The sequence below is a fragment of the Tauraco erythrolophus genome, chromosome 1, assembly GCF_009769465.1.
Source record: "Tauraco erythrolophus isolate bTauEry1 chromosome 1, bTauEry1.pri, whole genome shotgun sequence".
Lineage (NCBI taxonomy): Eukaryota > Metazoa > Chordata > Aves > Musophagiformes > Musophagidae > Tauraco > Tauraco erythrolophus.
This window is the reverse complement of record NC_141465.1, coordinates 59740591-59756722: the sequence shown is the minus strand read 5'-3', so window position 1 is coordinate 59756722 and position 16132 is coordinate 59740591. Positions and strand designations below refer to the sequence as shown.

Sequence of the window (16132 nt, the reverse complement as noted above, 5' to 3'; positions counted from 1 at the left end):
CCAGAGCCAGAGCTTTGCTGAGTTTTTAACGCTACCGATGTTAAAACCATCAGCTCGGCAGCGGTGCTGATGGTTAGCTTGCTGTCTGTGCCGCTGAAATAATGTAGTGGAAATGATAGCCGAGCCCAACGGAGCCAGTAACCTTCCCAGCCAAAAGTAAGACCTGGCGCGGGTTGTCTGTAAAGTTTGATGGTAAATTAGGGTGCTGTGCCTTGAATTTGTGCCCTGTGGATAGCAGGGCAGTCTACAATGCGTTGTTTTGGGTGAGAGGGGAGAAAAAAGGGATTTGCTATGTATTATGTGTTGTTACTAGTGTCTCAGTTTTATTCTTTTTTGTGTATTGTTTAACATCTTCTCAGTGTAGTGTTTTGTGCTGATTGACAGGGACCTTGGCCTTGTAAGCTTTTCCGTGCCTTAATTCACTACAGTGCAAATGGACCTACTTTGAAAAAAAATAAAAATTGACAGATTCATAGTCAACATGTGCATTTGCTTCAGTGGTGAATTTAGGGTGCTGAAGGGAAAGAGTGCTAAGTAATCTGTAATCTCCCTGTTGGCACTGAGGGCAGCATCTATACCTGTTTTTGTCAGGGATACATCAAGTCTTCTCCTTTCCGTAATGTATTTTTCAGTCATCAGTTGAGATGATCTATGAGCCAAATGTATTCATTTCTTGTTTACAGAATGGTATTTGGAAGTAGAAAGAGCAGATAGAAATAAGTGGTAAAGTTAAAGCATTTGAGTATATCTTGTTCAGTTTTAAAGAGTGAAGCTTTTTAGGTGTCCAGTGTTGCATGCTTTGGACTCATTGCAGCCCAGTCTTTGCTGATCTTGTCACCTCTGAGCAAGTCTGCTTCATTCTTTTGCTTCATATGGTTGTACTCAATGATCTTAAGGGTCTTTTCCATCCTAAATGATTCTATGATTAAGCTCTAATGAAAGCTGAGAGATATATTCCTCATAGTCCATGATGACAATTAATATAGCTTCATATATGTCCTTTCCAGTATGTTTCATCTGAAGCCAATCTCTTAATTTCAGCAGTGCCAGGAAGGCACTTGGCAGTTCTTTAGCTGAGCTTCTTATGTTGCTTCTAAAAAATGAAGCAGTTGTATTGAAATTTATAATTTTAAAAATCTAGAGGTAGGATTGTTCCAGTAACATAGATTAATTATTCCTTTTACGCAGCTAAAGGAATATGTTGTCTCTCTTTTGAAGAGATAGCTTTTTTTTTCAGTGGGAGTCACTAAATCTGTTCCAAATGTTTATTAAGATGAGAAAGCTGAACTCAGAAATTCTCACAATAATATCGTGTTTGAGTACTAGGTGAAGGGCTTTGCTTCCGTCTTACTTCAGCTGTTCTTATCTCATCAGTAATACTTCAAGTGCTAGTGAAAGGACTGTATTGTGGCAGGAATGCAAGGTAAAAATGAGCCTGTGAGCCATACCTAATGGGATATAAAGGTGAAAATTAGGATGAGGTAGGAATGGAGAAATCCTGCCTATGCTGTCTTACTGATTGCTGATGGAAACAAAGTAAATGGTGTAGACTAACAGAGGGGAGCAAAAAAAAAACTAGCTGAAAATTTGTCAAACCTACTGTTGCATTCATGTAGTCGAAAAAGATGTTAAATGGAGTTATGTGTAAGGCTCTCTGCAGAAGTGGTCACATGTCATCCTCAAGTAGATACAGTGGTTCCTATTTTGCTCAAGAAGGTAAGAGGATGTCTTAATTCTTTTTAGAGTTTCTTCAACAGAAACTTAGTTGTGCAAATAAAAACTCCATTAAAATATCTCATTTAATTTCTGAGTGGTTTCATGGGGTTCAGTTTCCAGGCTCTGGTCTAGTTCCTGCAAATGTTTAAATACATGCCTTATGAATAGCCTTACTGGAATCATCAGTATTAAAAGGAAAAAAAAAAAAAAGAAGAGAAAGGAGAAACATGAGTATTGACAGTATCTGGATTTTGAAAAACCCTCTACTTTTGTGTAGGTTGTCTGTTGTAGCATGGCGCTTCCTGTGGCATTGCTGTGTGCTGTGGTGCACTGAGGACCAAAACAATTCAGAAACTAAATGGCTTCTTAGTTTTAGTATTTAGTTACGTTTGTTGAGCGTTTAAGACAGATGCTTAGGGCATGTGTGAAAGTTACTCTAACTGGTTTCATCACAGAGATGTTGTTTTACTTGGCGTTGCTAGGCCAGCAGCCAGCATGAGGAAGCTGTAGATCAACGGTCTTCTCATTCTTGCAGGGTGTACTGAGCTTTGGTAAGCGTGCTGCTCCGTATACCAAGCATTCACTTACTTTGTGTGACCCCTTTTCATACAGGTATGTTTTGCCTGGCATAAGCTGAGAAAGTAAGTAGCACAGGGCCATTATATACCATCTATAGTGCCATCCTTCAGGATGTTCTTGGGAAAGAGGTGTATGAGTTAGACCTTCAGAGAAGTATATTCTAAACAGAGATATTAAAAGCAGTACATGACAAGACAAGTACTTGACTGAACTGTCCTGCAGCAGTTCTGATGTTTTCGTTATTTAAATGTTTTAATTCAACTTGGACTCAAATATACTTGCTGTAATCAAATGAAATACATTTGTTTTCATTATGGAATGGAATAAGTTGCTAAATAGTACATGCAAACAATTCAGGAAAATTGTTTGAGAGTGCATTAACTGCTATATTGAGGTATAATGCAGAAACAGGTTACACGTGTTACAATGATGTTGGCTGGCATCTGAGTTGCTGTTCTAGTGAAACAGTGCAAGTAAGAACATGTTAGTCCAGCCCCATAATGCTGCATTCTGCTTTGAAATCAAGAGTGAAAAGATTTAATCACATAGCAGAAGATGCTCCTTGACAAACACGTTTGGATTGTTTTTGTGTGTTTGTGGTCAGTAGAAGAATCTGGGAAGAGCTAACTGGCATCAGAAAAGCAATACATATGGCTCTTTTGCTGCTTGTTCTTTTCAGTTGGGAAGTCTCTGGTGGTACTTAAGACAATCTCTGCGGCTCACAATTACAAATCAAAGACAATGTTTGAAAACTTTTGCAAACTATTGCTTACAGCGTGCTGACTCAGTTGAGATCTATAGTTCATCCCTCTTTTTTCTAGAACATGCAGAAATCTAGATAACCAATGTAAGGATTATTTCATCCTGAACTATTTTCTTGGCTTCCATCTGTCAAACACTGTGGCACGTTTTGAACTTTTCAATGACAGGATGTTCATAAAATTTAACTTTCATGGGATTTTTCTCTATAGGGAAGTTAAGAATTTGCGTAATTATAGTTAGAAATTTGATATTTTTTATAGAATTTTATATTTATGTATAATTTTTATAGGAGTCTTTGGAAGCCTGATTCTACATCGCTTACGGTGAAATGTCCCAATAGATTCAAAAAGTAAACAGAGATGTGTTTAAATAAAAACTTCTGTCTGCTCTCACTAACGAAATAATATCAGGACCTTGGTCCTGCAGTTGATGCTGTTCAGCCTCAGGATTTGCTTTGCAGAGACAATGTCTAACAGAAACAATCTTGGGAAGAACAACAACAGTGCTTATCTGGTGTTGATGAACCTAGCTGAATTCAAGTTGGCTCTGCATCTGTAGCACAGTTAATTCTCCATCTGAGTTGGTCAACACTGGATATTGGAGAGTAGACTATGTCTGACAGTGTAATGCACTGCTTTTTCTTTGTAAAGTGGTCACTTGGGTTAGTACACTCTCTTGTTGCAGCAGTATCATGAAAATGAAAGTAACTGTACACTCTCATATTACTTTAGTTTTGTGCCTTCTTATAGTACAAGTCAACTGGCTTCATGTCCTGGCCATCATAGTTTAAAAGGAGGCCATAGCAGCCAGCTACCAGTACTGGACCTGCTGCACAAGTGGGATCCAGCTCGCCTGCTCAAACATGACCTTTGGCAAAGTGTATTGTTAGCATTGGGGAATGATGAAAAGTGGCATGATTTCATTGCAGATAAATGTATGGCTTCAGATCTCCCAGAAGGTGCATCTTCATTTATAAAGTTATTCCTCCGTCATCTTGTCAATGACTTGCAAATGAAATTTCTTATATCTTTTCTTTTCAGCATGTTTTATAGATAAAGTAAAGCAGTTTCTTCCTCTCAGTTTAAATTGTAGACCCATCAAATGTTATTGCCTTGTCTTGTGTAGAGCACCCATGAAGTGAATGCATACTTGTGTGACTGATTCACAGTGCAAAGCTCTGAAGTCAACAAAGGCTGACTTAAGCCAATATCAGCTTTCTGTTCCATTTACTTACTTCCTACTTCCTTGTTGTCTTTGATAATTTTGTTACTTTTCTAATTATCTGTATCTCTTACAGGAAAGCCTGTAACTTTTAAAGTTAGCTGTTTGGACTTTTAGTAACAAAATGGCATAACTTCCAAATGATTCATTAAAAATATTAAAATACATATATATGCTTTTATTTTCTTTTGTTGCTTGTACTGATGTGTGTAGGTCTGTGTTCTCACTGCTAACCCCTTCAACATGTTTGTTACACTTCAGAGAGAATGCTGTCCGGGATGAGACTGTGCCCGAGTCTGCTGTGCAGAACGGCAGCTGCGTGAGAAATGGCAATCTGAAAACACCAGTACGTTGTTTTCTTTATTTTTTTTTTTTATTATGGAATTTATTTTCTATCTCATTCAGTTCTTACAAAATTGAGTGCTACATGAAACAATCACAATACAGTGCATCTAAAATGTAGTCACTGGATTCAGCTTGGCCCCTAAATTCCATTGGCGTCAGAGCCTCAATACTGCCTTTTGAACAGTCGGTTCGTTTTGGCAAGCGTTCTTCCTTAGCTGTGCATCGTGTGCAATTGATGTTAATTTGCAGATTGTGTTTTTACCTGGGGAGTGAAAAGAGGTAGAAGAGCTTCTGTGCTTGCTATCTGTTCCTCAGAAATTACAGCTGCCACTGTAGAATGCCTTCTGGGTAGTACACAACTGTTCAGAAGCTTCTTTCCTGCTATACCTTCCTATGCTTATGACTCGTTCTTGAGGAAAAATTCAAGCTGGTAAATCCTTTCTTTCATCCCCTTCTAGTATGGTCATGCTTGAGAAGGCTTTATCAGTGTCCTCGAAGCTTAAAAGCTAGCACTCTGGAGAAATCATTACAATGGGAGTAAAATAAGCTTGTTATTAGAGGATAATTCATGTATCTGTGAATGGCTGTTGCGTGTTGTGTTTTCTCACAGACCTTCTTTGCTTGACTCATTTCAGAGAGAGAAACGGAAGGTCCGAGAACAGTGTGAAAACATAAGGAGAAATTCTTCCAGTAGCAGAAGAGTGAGACAGCTGCAGAATGGCGAAGTGGTCGAGGCAGTTACGTTGTTTGAAGTAGTTAGCATGGGGAAGCAGGCCATGCAGGTATTTCTAGCTCTGAATTCTGAGAGAAATTGGGGGAGGGAAAATGGATAAACAGTGGTCATTTCACTTATTTATCCTCTGGAGCATTGAAATTTTGTTCTATTTTGATGTAGATGGGGAAGAAACATGTTTGACTGGAAAACTTATGAGCATGGCTCTTGAAAAGAATGCGTCTTCAAGAAATTGTTGAAAAAGTAGCTGTCAGATATTTAAAGAGGAAGGAAATATGTACATAAACAAGGCTTCTAAAGCAATGTCTGAACATACAAAAAGAGAATTATTTAAAACAACACAGAAAAGGTTCATCAGTAGAAAATTTTGGTTGTTCAAGACTCTGAAAATCAGGCTATTTTTTTTTTCTGGGAGCTTACTTTTTGGTATTTTTCTTTTATGTCCATTCCAATGCAGTTTGTGTTATAGTCAGGTTCCCTGTGCATCTATATAGTTAGCAACTTTCTTCACTGTGAGGAAGCCCACCTCCCCGTACTCTCTGAGCATATGTGTATGTTATATTTTTATATGTGTGTGAAGGATTAAAATCTGGAGCCCCAAATGTTTTTATACAGGGCTATACATATGTCTCCAGTATGTAGTGTCTGTAAGCAAAGGGTGTGTGTGCATACATGAAAAGTACATTTATATTTTGGACATGAGACCTTAGTTTTTCCAGGATGTTTGTGTGGATGGATTTTTGCCATGCTACAGCTATGTTAACTTCAGTGGAGCTCCCTGAAGAGCTCAGCTTCTGCTATGCAGAGCATGATGTGAAGGGCTCGGAAAGGCCGCAGCTTGAGTTCAGGCTGCTGCTGCTAGAATTCATTAGACCTGTGTGGCACTAGAGGTGAGTTGAAGCCTGGATGGCTTGTCCCAGCAAACCTGTGTCACATACAGGCTGTACACTGTACTGCCCTAGAAATTAAGTTTGGAGCTATGTTTTAGGATTTTTTTTGTTTGTTTTTTAGTTCTATGATTGATTCTATGATTTAGCTTAAGCATAGTACATGAACTCTTTCAGCCTACTGCATAAACCAGGTGCTAGAGAAGAAGAGAACTCCCAGGGACAATTGCTAGTATTAATTTAATATTATTAGATAGTGCAGAGGTTAAATGTGGGGTTTTTTTGTTTGTTTGTTTTAATGAAACTGTTATCTCAGTGCTGACAAGAAGTCAGGAGGACTGACGTTTTGTTTTTTCTATATTAAATTAATTAAAGCTGTGGTTATTTTCCCTGTTAACAGGGAGCAAAGCATCTGTGAATGGCAACATTGCCTGGAGCAGAACTTGTGAATGAGCAGTTCAAGACTTCATTTTGCCCCAGAAGGAGTCTTTTCAATGTACTGTTAGAAATGGAACAAAATGGTGTGGAGTTTCTTCTCATGTTTATAATTTAATGGAGATGGAAAAATGTTAGTTTGTATTTTTATTATGCATGTCCTTAGTGGAGTGCAGCATGCTGTGTTCAGCTCCTGACTAATTAGTTTTTTAAATCTGTTCTAGTCTGTAGTAGATGACTGGGTCGAAGCTTATAAACAAGACAGAAATGTGGCACTTCTAGATCTGATCAACTTCTTCATTCAGTGCTCAGGCTGCCAAGGTAATTTACCCTCTTAGTAGCCCTTTCCATTGTCTGTGGGTGAGAGTAGTCTGAAGTGTGCTACCTAAAATGGAATTTTTCTCTCCAGTAAATTCTGTCTTTATAATCTGTACTGTTTGTTAAGACGAACTCCAGGTGGGCAGGGCTAATAATAAGGAATGTTGCTGGTTAAATTCTTTAACTCTGTGTTTACAGCACACCAACTCTGAGTTGTATCTGAACATGGTTTGCAAGGTGGTGTGGTTTAACCCCAGCTGGCAGCTAAGCCCCACTCAGCCGCTCGCTTACTCCCCCTCAGTGGGATGAGGGAGAGAATCAGAAGAATTGAAGTGAGAAAACTCATGGGTTGAGGTAAAGACAGTTTAACAGGGGAAAGCAAAAGATGTGGATGCAAGCAAAGCAAAATAAGGAATCCATTCACTACTTCCCATGGGCAGGCAGGTATTCAGCCATCTCCAGAAAAGCAGGGCTCCATCATGCCTAGCAGATACTTGGGAAGACAAATGCCATCACTCGAAACATCTGCCCCTTCCTCCTTCTTCCCCCAGCTTTTAGTGCTGAGCATGATGACATATGGTGTGGAGTATCCCTTTGGTCAGTTGGGGTCAGCTGTCCTGGCTGCGTCCCCTCCAAACTCCTTGTGCACCCCCAGCCTGCTCACTGGTGGGTTGGTGTGAGAAGCAGAAAAGACCTTGACTCTGTGTAAGCACTGCGCAGCAGTAACTAAACATCTCTACATTATCAACACTATTTTCGGCACAAATCCAAAACACAGCCCCATCCTAGCTCTGTGAAGAAAATTAACTCTATACCAGCCAAAACCAGCACACAAGGTCAGGTTTCTCAAATGGCACATTGCATTGCTTTGCAGAATCCCCACATGGGGAAGATGGATTAGATGACCATTCTAATTAAAATCCAGTGTTTCTGTTGCCATTTGTTTTGTCGTTTCCTAGTATCTTTTGTTTTGCTAGTATCTCTGTTTGAAAACAAATGACTAACAAATTGAGCTTCCTGCTTTGGTGGCTAGAAAAGCAATCTCTTGCCTCATTGGGATTACTTTTACCAGAGGGTTGTGAAGCTGTCTGTTTCATAACAAACATTGAGAGACAGTGACTTCTGGGGACTGTCTGCTAGTGAAATGCTTCAGATGGCAAGTAAGAGTTTTAAGACTGTTCTGTTAGTTTGAAACTTTAGAGTGTATTTAAGCAGCTGGAAGTGTGCCTTTTACACTTCAATTTTTTTTCCAAGTCTTTGACTAATATGCCTTATATTATGGGAAATGTTTTGAGGTCTTTGAGTAGCAGTGGGTAATGTTTTAGTAAATCCTTGAAGTAGATGAATGAACAGAGAAAATAGCCTTGCTAGACAGCACAGGGCAGATTTGTCTAATATGAATTTCCCTTTTGGTTCATCAGTATTTTCCACTGTAAGTGAATTCATTTGTCTCCTTATATATATGTTGCCCGTACCCACTGTAAACAGAGTCTGCCTTTCTTGGTATTTCTAAATTTAAAATAAAGTCCTTACCATGGTTTGGACTTGATTAATGTAATACAGTTGTTATTTCTTTTTGAAACATTACTTTTCTAGGCATGGTAACAGCAGAGATGTTTCAAAGTTTGCACAAGAAGGATGTCATGCGAAAAATGACGGAGACGTTTGATGAGGTAGGCACAGCTTTGACTTTGCATGTCTTTTTTCTGTAAACAATAGACTCTACTTTAATAGCCAACCTAGACAGAGTTCCTGCTGCTTATCAGGACCTGTGTCTCATTTCTTTAATTTAGGAAAATAATATTGTTTTTTCACAAGAGAAATTTGGTGTTGTAATGACGTATTTTAGCAGTAGCAGGATTTTTTTTTTTCGTAAGTCGCTTTTATTTTCAGAGTTTTATTAGAGCTATTTAATTACAGTCTTCCTGAATCTGTCTTTCTCTTAGGAGTTGTTTTGATAGTGACTTTATAGAGGTAAATATACCTGGCATTGCAGCGGGTAGACAGTTCCTTTGGTATTTGATTGATAAGTCCTTTTAAAAATACTATTGTGGATTACTGGTGAGCTAGTTCAAAGGTATTTTTAGCTGATATTTTTATTTTAATGTTTTCCTTCTGTTTTACTGACAATATGAATCTTCATAACTGTATTATGTTGTATGAGAGAAGAAAAATGCATATCTGATTTTTAAATAATGGTCAAAACAATAGTGAATATCTTATTTCTTGAGGATTGTTAAGAAAAATGCATAGCTTTACAATAGTGTTTCTCTGTTTGACTGCTCCTTGACTAATTATGCCAACATCAAATCTTCTGCAGTACTCTCACAGTTGCTTCTGTGCTTTTTTAATGTGTTTGCCACCTCTGAATTGATTTGTCAAGCAGCAGCCATCAGCCTTGCTTTAATTGAGCATCTCTCAAAGACCAGCTGCTGTAGAAATTCCCACAGAGGATGAATTTGCCAACATGGTGTTCTTCATTTTAGAAGCATAGTAGCACTTGGGCTTGTTTTTGACAGAAATGATCCGATATGTGTCTGACCATATGAATTAGTAATCTGGCACTTCTTTCCCAACTAAATTAGTCCTGACTAGCACTTGATAAGGTAGGCACTCTGGAAGGTACAAAGATGTGATTATTGTTATCATCAGCCTGGATGTGTTACAGCTCTGTAACCTTTTCACCTGTGCTGGTGGACAGAAAGGAAGGTTCTACGATTGCCTTAGAAGCTGCATTTTGCATGCTTAAAAACTAAGTAACTTTGTTTTTGGGGCAGTATTTTGACATTTTTCACTAGAGTATAGTGAAACTTTTTGCTGATGGAAAAATGGGATGCAAAGAATAACAAGAAGGGCTTCTACAGGTATGTCAGCCAGAAAAGGAAGGTCAAAGAAAGTGTACCCCCCCCCAATGAACACAACTGGCAAATGGATAACAATGGATGAGAAGGCTGAGGTACTCAACAACTTTTTTGCCTCAGTCTTCACTGGCGACCTCTCTTCTCACACCTCTTGAGTGGCTGGACCACAAGGCAGGGACTAGAGGAGTAAAGTCCATCCCATTATAAGAGAAGATCAGGTTCATGATCACCTGAGGAAGCTGAATATGCGTAAGTCTGTGAGACGTGACAAGATGCATTGCAGAGTCCTGAGCAAACTGGCTGATGTAATTGTCAAGCCATTCTCCATGATATTTGAAAAGTCATGGCAGTCAGGTGAAGTCCCTGGTGACTGGAAAAAAGGGAAACATTGCACCTATTTTTAAAAAGGGTAGAAAGGAGGACCCTGAGAACTACTGACCTGTCAGCCTCACCTCTATGCCTGGGAAGATCATGGAACAGACCCTCCTAGAAGCTATGTTAAAGCACACAGAAGACAGGGAGGTGATTCAAGACAGCCAACATGGCTTCACCAAGGGCAAGTCTTACCTGAGCGACCTAGTGGCCTTCTATGACAGAGTGACTACATCAATGGACAAGGAAGAAGCTACGGGTGTTGTCTTTCTAGGCTTCTATAAGGCCTTTGACACAATCTCCCACAACGTCCTTTTCTCTAAATTGGAGAGATATGGATTTGATTGGCAAACTGTTCGGTGAATGAGGAATTGGTTCTGGTTGATGGTCGGGGCAATCCCCAGTATCAATACAGGCTGGGGGATGAAGGGATTGAGAGCAGGCCTGCAAAGAAGGACTTGGGGGTGTTGGTGGATGAAAAGCTGGATGTGAGCTAGTGATGTATGCTGGCAGCCCAGAAAGCCAGCCATATCCTGGGCTGCATCAAAAGAAGCCTGGCCAGCAGGTCAAGGGAGGTGATTCTACCCCTCTACTCTGGTCTCTTGAGACTCCACCTGGAATACTGCATTCAGCTCTGGAGTCCCCAACACAAGAAAGACATAGAGCTGCTGGAGTGGGTCCAGAGGAGGGCCATGAAGACGATCTGAGGGCTGGAACACTTCTCCTGTGATGACACTCTGAGAGAATTGGGGTTGTTCAGCCTGGAGAAGAGAAGGCTCTGGGGACACCTTATTGCAGCATTCCAGTACTTAAAGGGGGCTCATAAGAAAGATGGGGACAAACTTTTTAGTAGGGCCTGTTGTGATAGGACAAGAAGTTATGGTTTTAAACTAAAAGAGGATAGATTTAGACTAGATATAAGGAAGAAAGTTTTTACAATGAGGATGGTGAAATCCTGGAACAGATCATCCAGAGAGGTGGTAGATGACCCATCCCTGGAAACATTCAAGGTTGAGCAACCTGATCTAGTTGCAGTGGGGTTGGACTAGATGACTTTTAAAGATCACTTCCAACTCAAGATATTCTATGATTCTCTGATGCTATGAAAATACCAAGTGTTAGTCCATGTGTTAGATACTGTGTCTGGGTTTTTTTTCTTTTTTCTTTAATTCTAAATCTGGTGAATTCTGAAATTTTCTTTGTCTGTTTTTAGATAAACTGGCTCTAAAAAACCTCCTAAGATTATTTATAGAGTTAAGTATTTTTAAGGACAGTTTCTGTCAGCTTGTTTAATTTTGATGTGTTACAACTAGTATTAAGCCAGCATTAATATAGAAAAAAATGTCTGAAGCAGCTGTTTTTGTTAGCCACGGTTATTAAGTGATTGAAAAAATGCTTGAAGATTAAACCAATTTCTTTTAAAACAGAACTATGATAAGAGCAAGAGCAAAGTAATTTGTTAAAGTGAGTTGATTCCTCTTTGCATTTGTGTTACTTTTTTGCATGTAGTTCTCATCTTTTTAATAAATAAGATGGACATGTAACTTAGTGATTAAGTTAGTTGAGAAGTAGTATCGTATAGGGCTACTGTGATTTCAAAAATATTTTTTGAAAACTATGGTAATAGTAGGCCTGAGTACTTCATTTTGCCTTTTGATTTATATTGTTTGTTTCTAGCATTCAGAGGATTGGAAAAATGAAGTTTTTTATGTAGTTCTTAATTCTTGATCATTCCAGTGATTTAACCATTGTGTTATTGTTACTGTTCAATGAATTAATTGCAACACTATATCTGTGTATTGAAGTTTCCTCCCAAAATCCTCGCTAGTGTTGGTGGGAAATGTTAATGGAGTTGGGTCTGGCAGGAAATGTGAAGGGCAACAAGAAAAAATTCTGCAAATCTATCAACAGCAAAAGGAAGACCAAGGAAAATAAGGGCTTCCTGCTAAATGAGGCAGGAGCCTCAGTGACAAAGGACACAGAAGAGCCCGAGGTACTCAATGCCTTCTTTGCCTCTGTCTGTACTGATAAGACTGGCTTTCAGAAATACCAGGTCCCTGAAAACAGAGGGAAAGTCTGGAGCAAAGACTACTTACCCTCTGTGGAGGAGGATCAGGTTAGGGAACACTTAAACAGACTGAACATACATAGACCATGTGGTCTGACAGAATGTACCCAGGAGTAGTGCGAGAACTGGCTGATGTCATTGCGAGGCCCCTTTTGATTGTCTTTGAAAGGTTGTGGCGTTTGGGAGAGATTCCTGAAGACTCAAAGAAAGCAAATGTCACTCCTGATTTCAAGAAGGGCAAGAAGGAAGATCAGAGGAACTCAGACTGATCAGCCTCGACTTGGTCCCTGAGAAGGTGATGAAGCAACTAATTCTGGAAGTAATGTCCAAATACACGAAGGACAAGAAGGTGACCAGGAGTAGTCAGCATGGATTTATAAAGGGGAAGTTGTGCTTAATTGACCTGATAGCCTACTATAATGAAGTGACTAGCTTGGTGGATGAGGAAGGAATAGCAGATATTGTTTATCATCAGTAAGATTTAACACGGTCTCCTGTAACATCCTTACAGATAAGCTGATGAAGTGTGAGTTAGTTAAGTGGACAGTGATGTGGACTGGAAACTGACTGAACAACCAGGCCTACAGGGTAGTGATCAGTGGCACAAAGTCCAGTTGGAGGCTAGTCACTAGTGGTGACTGGCATTTGATATTTGGGCCAATACTCTTTAACATCTTTAATAACAACCTGGAGAACAGGGTAGAGTGTACTCTTAGCAAGTTTGCAAATGATACAAAAACCTCTGCTGTTCAGAGAGACCTCAACAGGCTGGAGAGTCAGGCAGAGGGGAACCTCATGAGGTTCTACAATAGGAAACTTCATGAACCTGGGGAGTAATAACCCCGTGCACCACTGCACAGTGGGGGCTGACTGTCTGGAAAGCAACTCTGCAGAGTGGAATCTTAATGTCCTTGTTGGTGACAAGATGAACATGAGCCTGCAGTGCACCCTCACAGCAAAGAAGACCAACAACCTCCTGGGCTGAGTCAAGTTCTGGACTTTCCAGTACAAGAGAGAGATTAATTTACTGGAGTGAGTCCAGTGAAGGGCCATAAAGATGACTAATTATCTTTCACAAGGAGAGACTGAGAGAGTTGAGCCTATTCAGTCTGGAAAGAAGGTGGCTCAGAGGGATCTCATCCACATGTAAGAATACCCGATGAGACAGAAAGAAGAAGAGGAAGCCAGACTCTACTCAGTGGTGCCCAGTGAGACTGTGATCACAAAGGCAAGCCAAGATGGGCAATGGGCACAGCCTGAAATGTGTAAAATCTTCACCTGAACAAGAAAACACTTTTATTGTGAGAGTGGCCAAATAGTGGAACAGGTTGCCTGAAGAGGTTATGGAGTCTCCATCTGTGAAGATATTACAAAGCTGACTGCGTGCGGTATCACCCAACACTGAGGGGACGTGAGGTTCTTTTAGGGATCCTTGGCAGATTGATGACAGCACTAGTTGTAGTTAGGATTAAAGCGGGATATTATGATTAGTATAGCGCAGAATTTGTGATGAGAATGGGACAGGATTTCCACAAGCAGAATTGATATAGTAGCATAATACAACTCAACTTAGGATTTCTAATCACCTAAGTAATACAGAATTCGTGATATAATTTACCTTATAATTTCTCATCACCTGGACCATCTGCAGATTGGGTCAAATCCTAATACATGGTTTTCTGTATCAATATAAAAATTATAATCTAGATTTGAAAATCACAGAAAAGAATATGAGTTACTCACTCCTCAGAGGAAACAGATGACGGTGGAGGTGTCACAGGTCTCACTGTCCAGCAGCAGGTCCAATACCAAGATCCCTACTTAGGCCTTGCAACCACTTGATTTTACGGACAGACACTTCCCACTTCTCTGATGGGGTCATCACCACCACCCAGCTGGCTGGGTGCCTGGGACCTTCAAGGCCATTAAAGACAGGAGTAATTGTCCTGGTGCCCAGGAACCTTGAGACCAGGCAGGAGGGGAAGAAGAAATCTGTTTTTTTTTGTCAGCTGGGTTCACAGGACCTTCAGGGCCTGATAATGAGAGAAGGGGAACTTGGTCACAGATAATGGCTTCTTGCCTCATAAAACGTCATTATTTGTGCTAACCACATTACCAGGAGTTAGGAGCAGAGGTTATCAGTCACACATGGCACTGGGCAGCCTGTTCTGGCTGAACCTGCTTGAGCTGATGGGGTTGGATTAGATGATCTGAGAGTCCCTCTCAATTTCAGACTTCCTGTTATTCTGTGAGAACTTGTACTGGCGTTGGAAGCAGAGAATGGCTTTATTATGGTCATCGAGGCATTTATTTCTTCTTTGTGGTCCACAGTATTTCTCAGTGGAGAGATAGGCTTGTCTTCAGGACCACTGCTTTTTGTTTTCCCTCTGTCTTAAACTACTCTCTTTCTCTCTTTTGCTTTTCTTCCTGTATATGGTGTTTTATTTCTTGCAGTTCTTTGTTCTTTTATAGGTTTCCTTCTCTCTTAAGTTTGATGCATAACTGTACAGCCAGATGAGGATAGAAATACTTGCGCTTCACTGAGCTTAACTGCAGAGTTGAGGAAACATCTCTGAATCAAGTCACAGTAGTGCTGAAAATCTTTCTGTATAATTTGAAAAACTCAGAATGGTTTTCTAGAGTTTAGATGATGTACAATACCTAGTTAGTAGGTGTTGGAAAGGAATATATACTTAGACTTGCTGAGGAGCCATATCCTAGAATTAATAATGAGGATTATACCTTGTGTATGTTTGCTCATAAATTTTAAAAACAAATTGTCTATTACTCGTAGCAAGAAAAATCAGTTTTTATATAAAAGAGTGATTTTTTTTTTCTGTCATTGGTTATAAATAAAAAATACTGAGATGAGAAGGAATTAGATTTTGTTTAATGCATTGTATTGTATGAACCACCTGTAATACAAATTGTCTTACGTTTTAATAGCCTTTTAAACGTGATGTATGGTTTGTGATGCTTTTGTCTTTATGAATCAACTGTGCTGTTTCATCAAAAACCTTTTAAAATTTTGTTTCATGTATTACAGGAAACTGGATTGCAGTACAAGAAATTCATGGCCTATCCTTGGATCCTGACAGTTACTTGGCCGGTGGACATGGTAGGACTCTTGTAATTCTCTGCAACTGCAGTGTGGTGTTTTCAGTGGTTGTTTCCCGTTTCCAGTGTAGGCGAATGCATCGGAAGTAGCCATCTGAAACTGTGTGTTAGTGAATGGAGGTAATCCGGCACTTCTGAGCTCTGCTTCACCAGGTCTGTTTTAGACCTCTGATTTGGATGAACACACTCATGCTTTCAAAGTGCCCGTTTCTTGCTATTGATGTCAGACATCAGCATTTTGAACAGACTGGTGCATGTCAAGTTGCAGTGGTGCTCAAGGGTGTTCCCCATCCCTTCCAGCAACCTCTACACACACATGTGCGTGCGTGCATACGTGCACGCACATGTATACACACAGAGGTTTTGGCAGACAGATTTGTTCAAAGCCTTGTTTCATCAGAACATTCTCTTGCAAACATAAATGTTTGACTGGAAGAATATTTTGAGAACAGAAACAGCCTTTCTGTAATATCTCTTCCCATACAATACTTGCAGCATTGTGGGGAATTCATCTTAACTCCTTGTTGGCACTTCATTTTGGCTTTCCTCTCTTTCCATATACTTCGTATGAAAGAAAGAAACATTTCCAGGGTGAGTCAGAGCAGGAGCCTCAATTGAGTCATTTGAATAGTTCTCTGAAGAAATTGTGTTAGTGGTTTCTGGAAGTAGAGTTGCTTCTCTCTACTGGTTATGGAGGGAATCTAAGGGAATCCCAGCT

General features: G+C 39.9%; 1 protein-coding gene across 1 annotated transcript in view; it reads left to right on the top strand.

The window, feature by feature from the left end:
• Nucleotides 1–59: 59 nt before the first annotated feature.
• Nucleotides 60–16132, top strand: part of LOC104376980 (cohesin subunit SA-2) — a 64335-nt gene continuing 48262 nt past the window's right edge. The window contains exons 1-6 of the mRNA XM_086609705.1: nt 60–156; nt 4540–4624; nt 5259–5405; nt 6903–6999; nt 8593–8669; nt 15344–15415. Of these exons, the coding sequence (XP_086465831.1) occupies nt 113–156; nt 4540–4624; nt 5259–5405; nt 6903–6999; nt 8593–8669; nt 15344–15415 (522 nt within the window). The 5' untranslated portion in view covers nt 60–112. The remainder of the gene's footprint in view (nt 157–4539; nt 4625–5258; nt 5406–6902; nt 7000–8592; nt 8670–15343; nt 15416–16132) is intronic.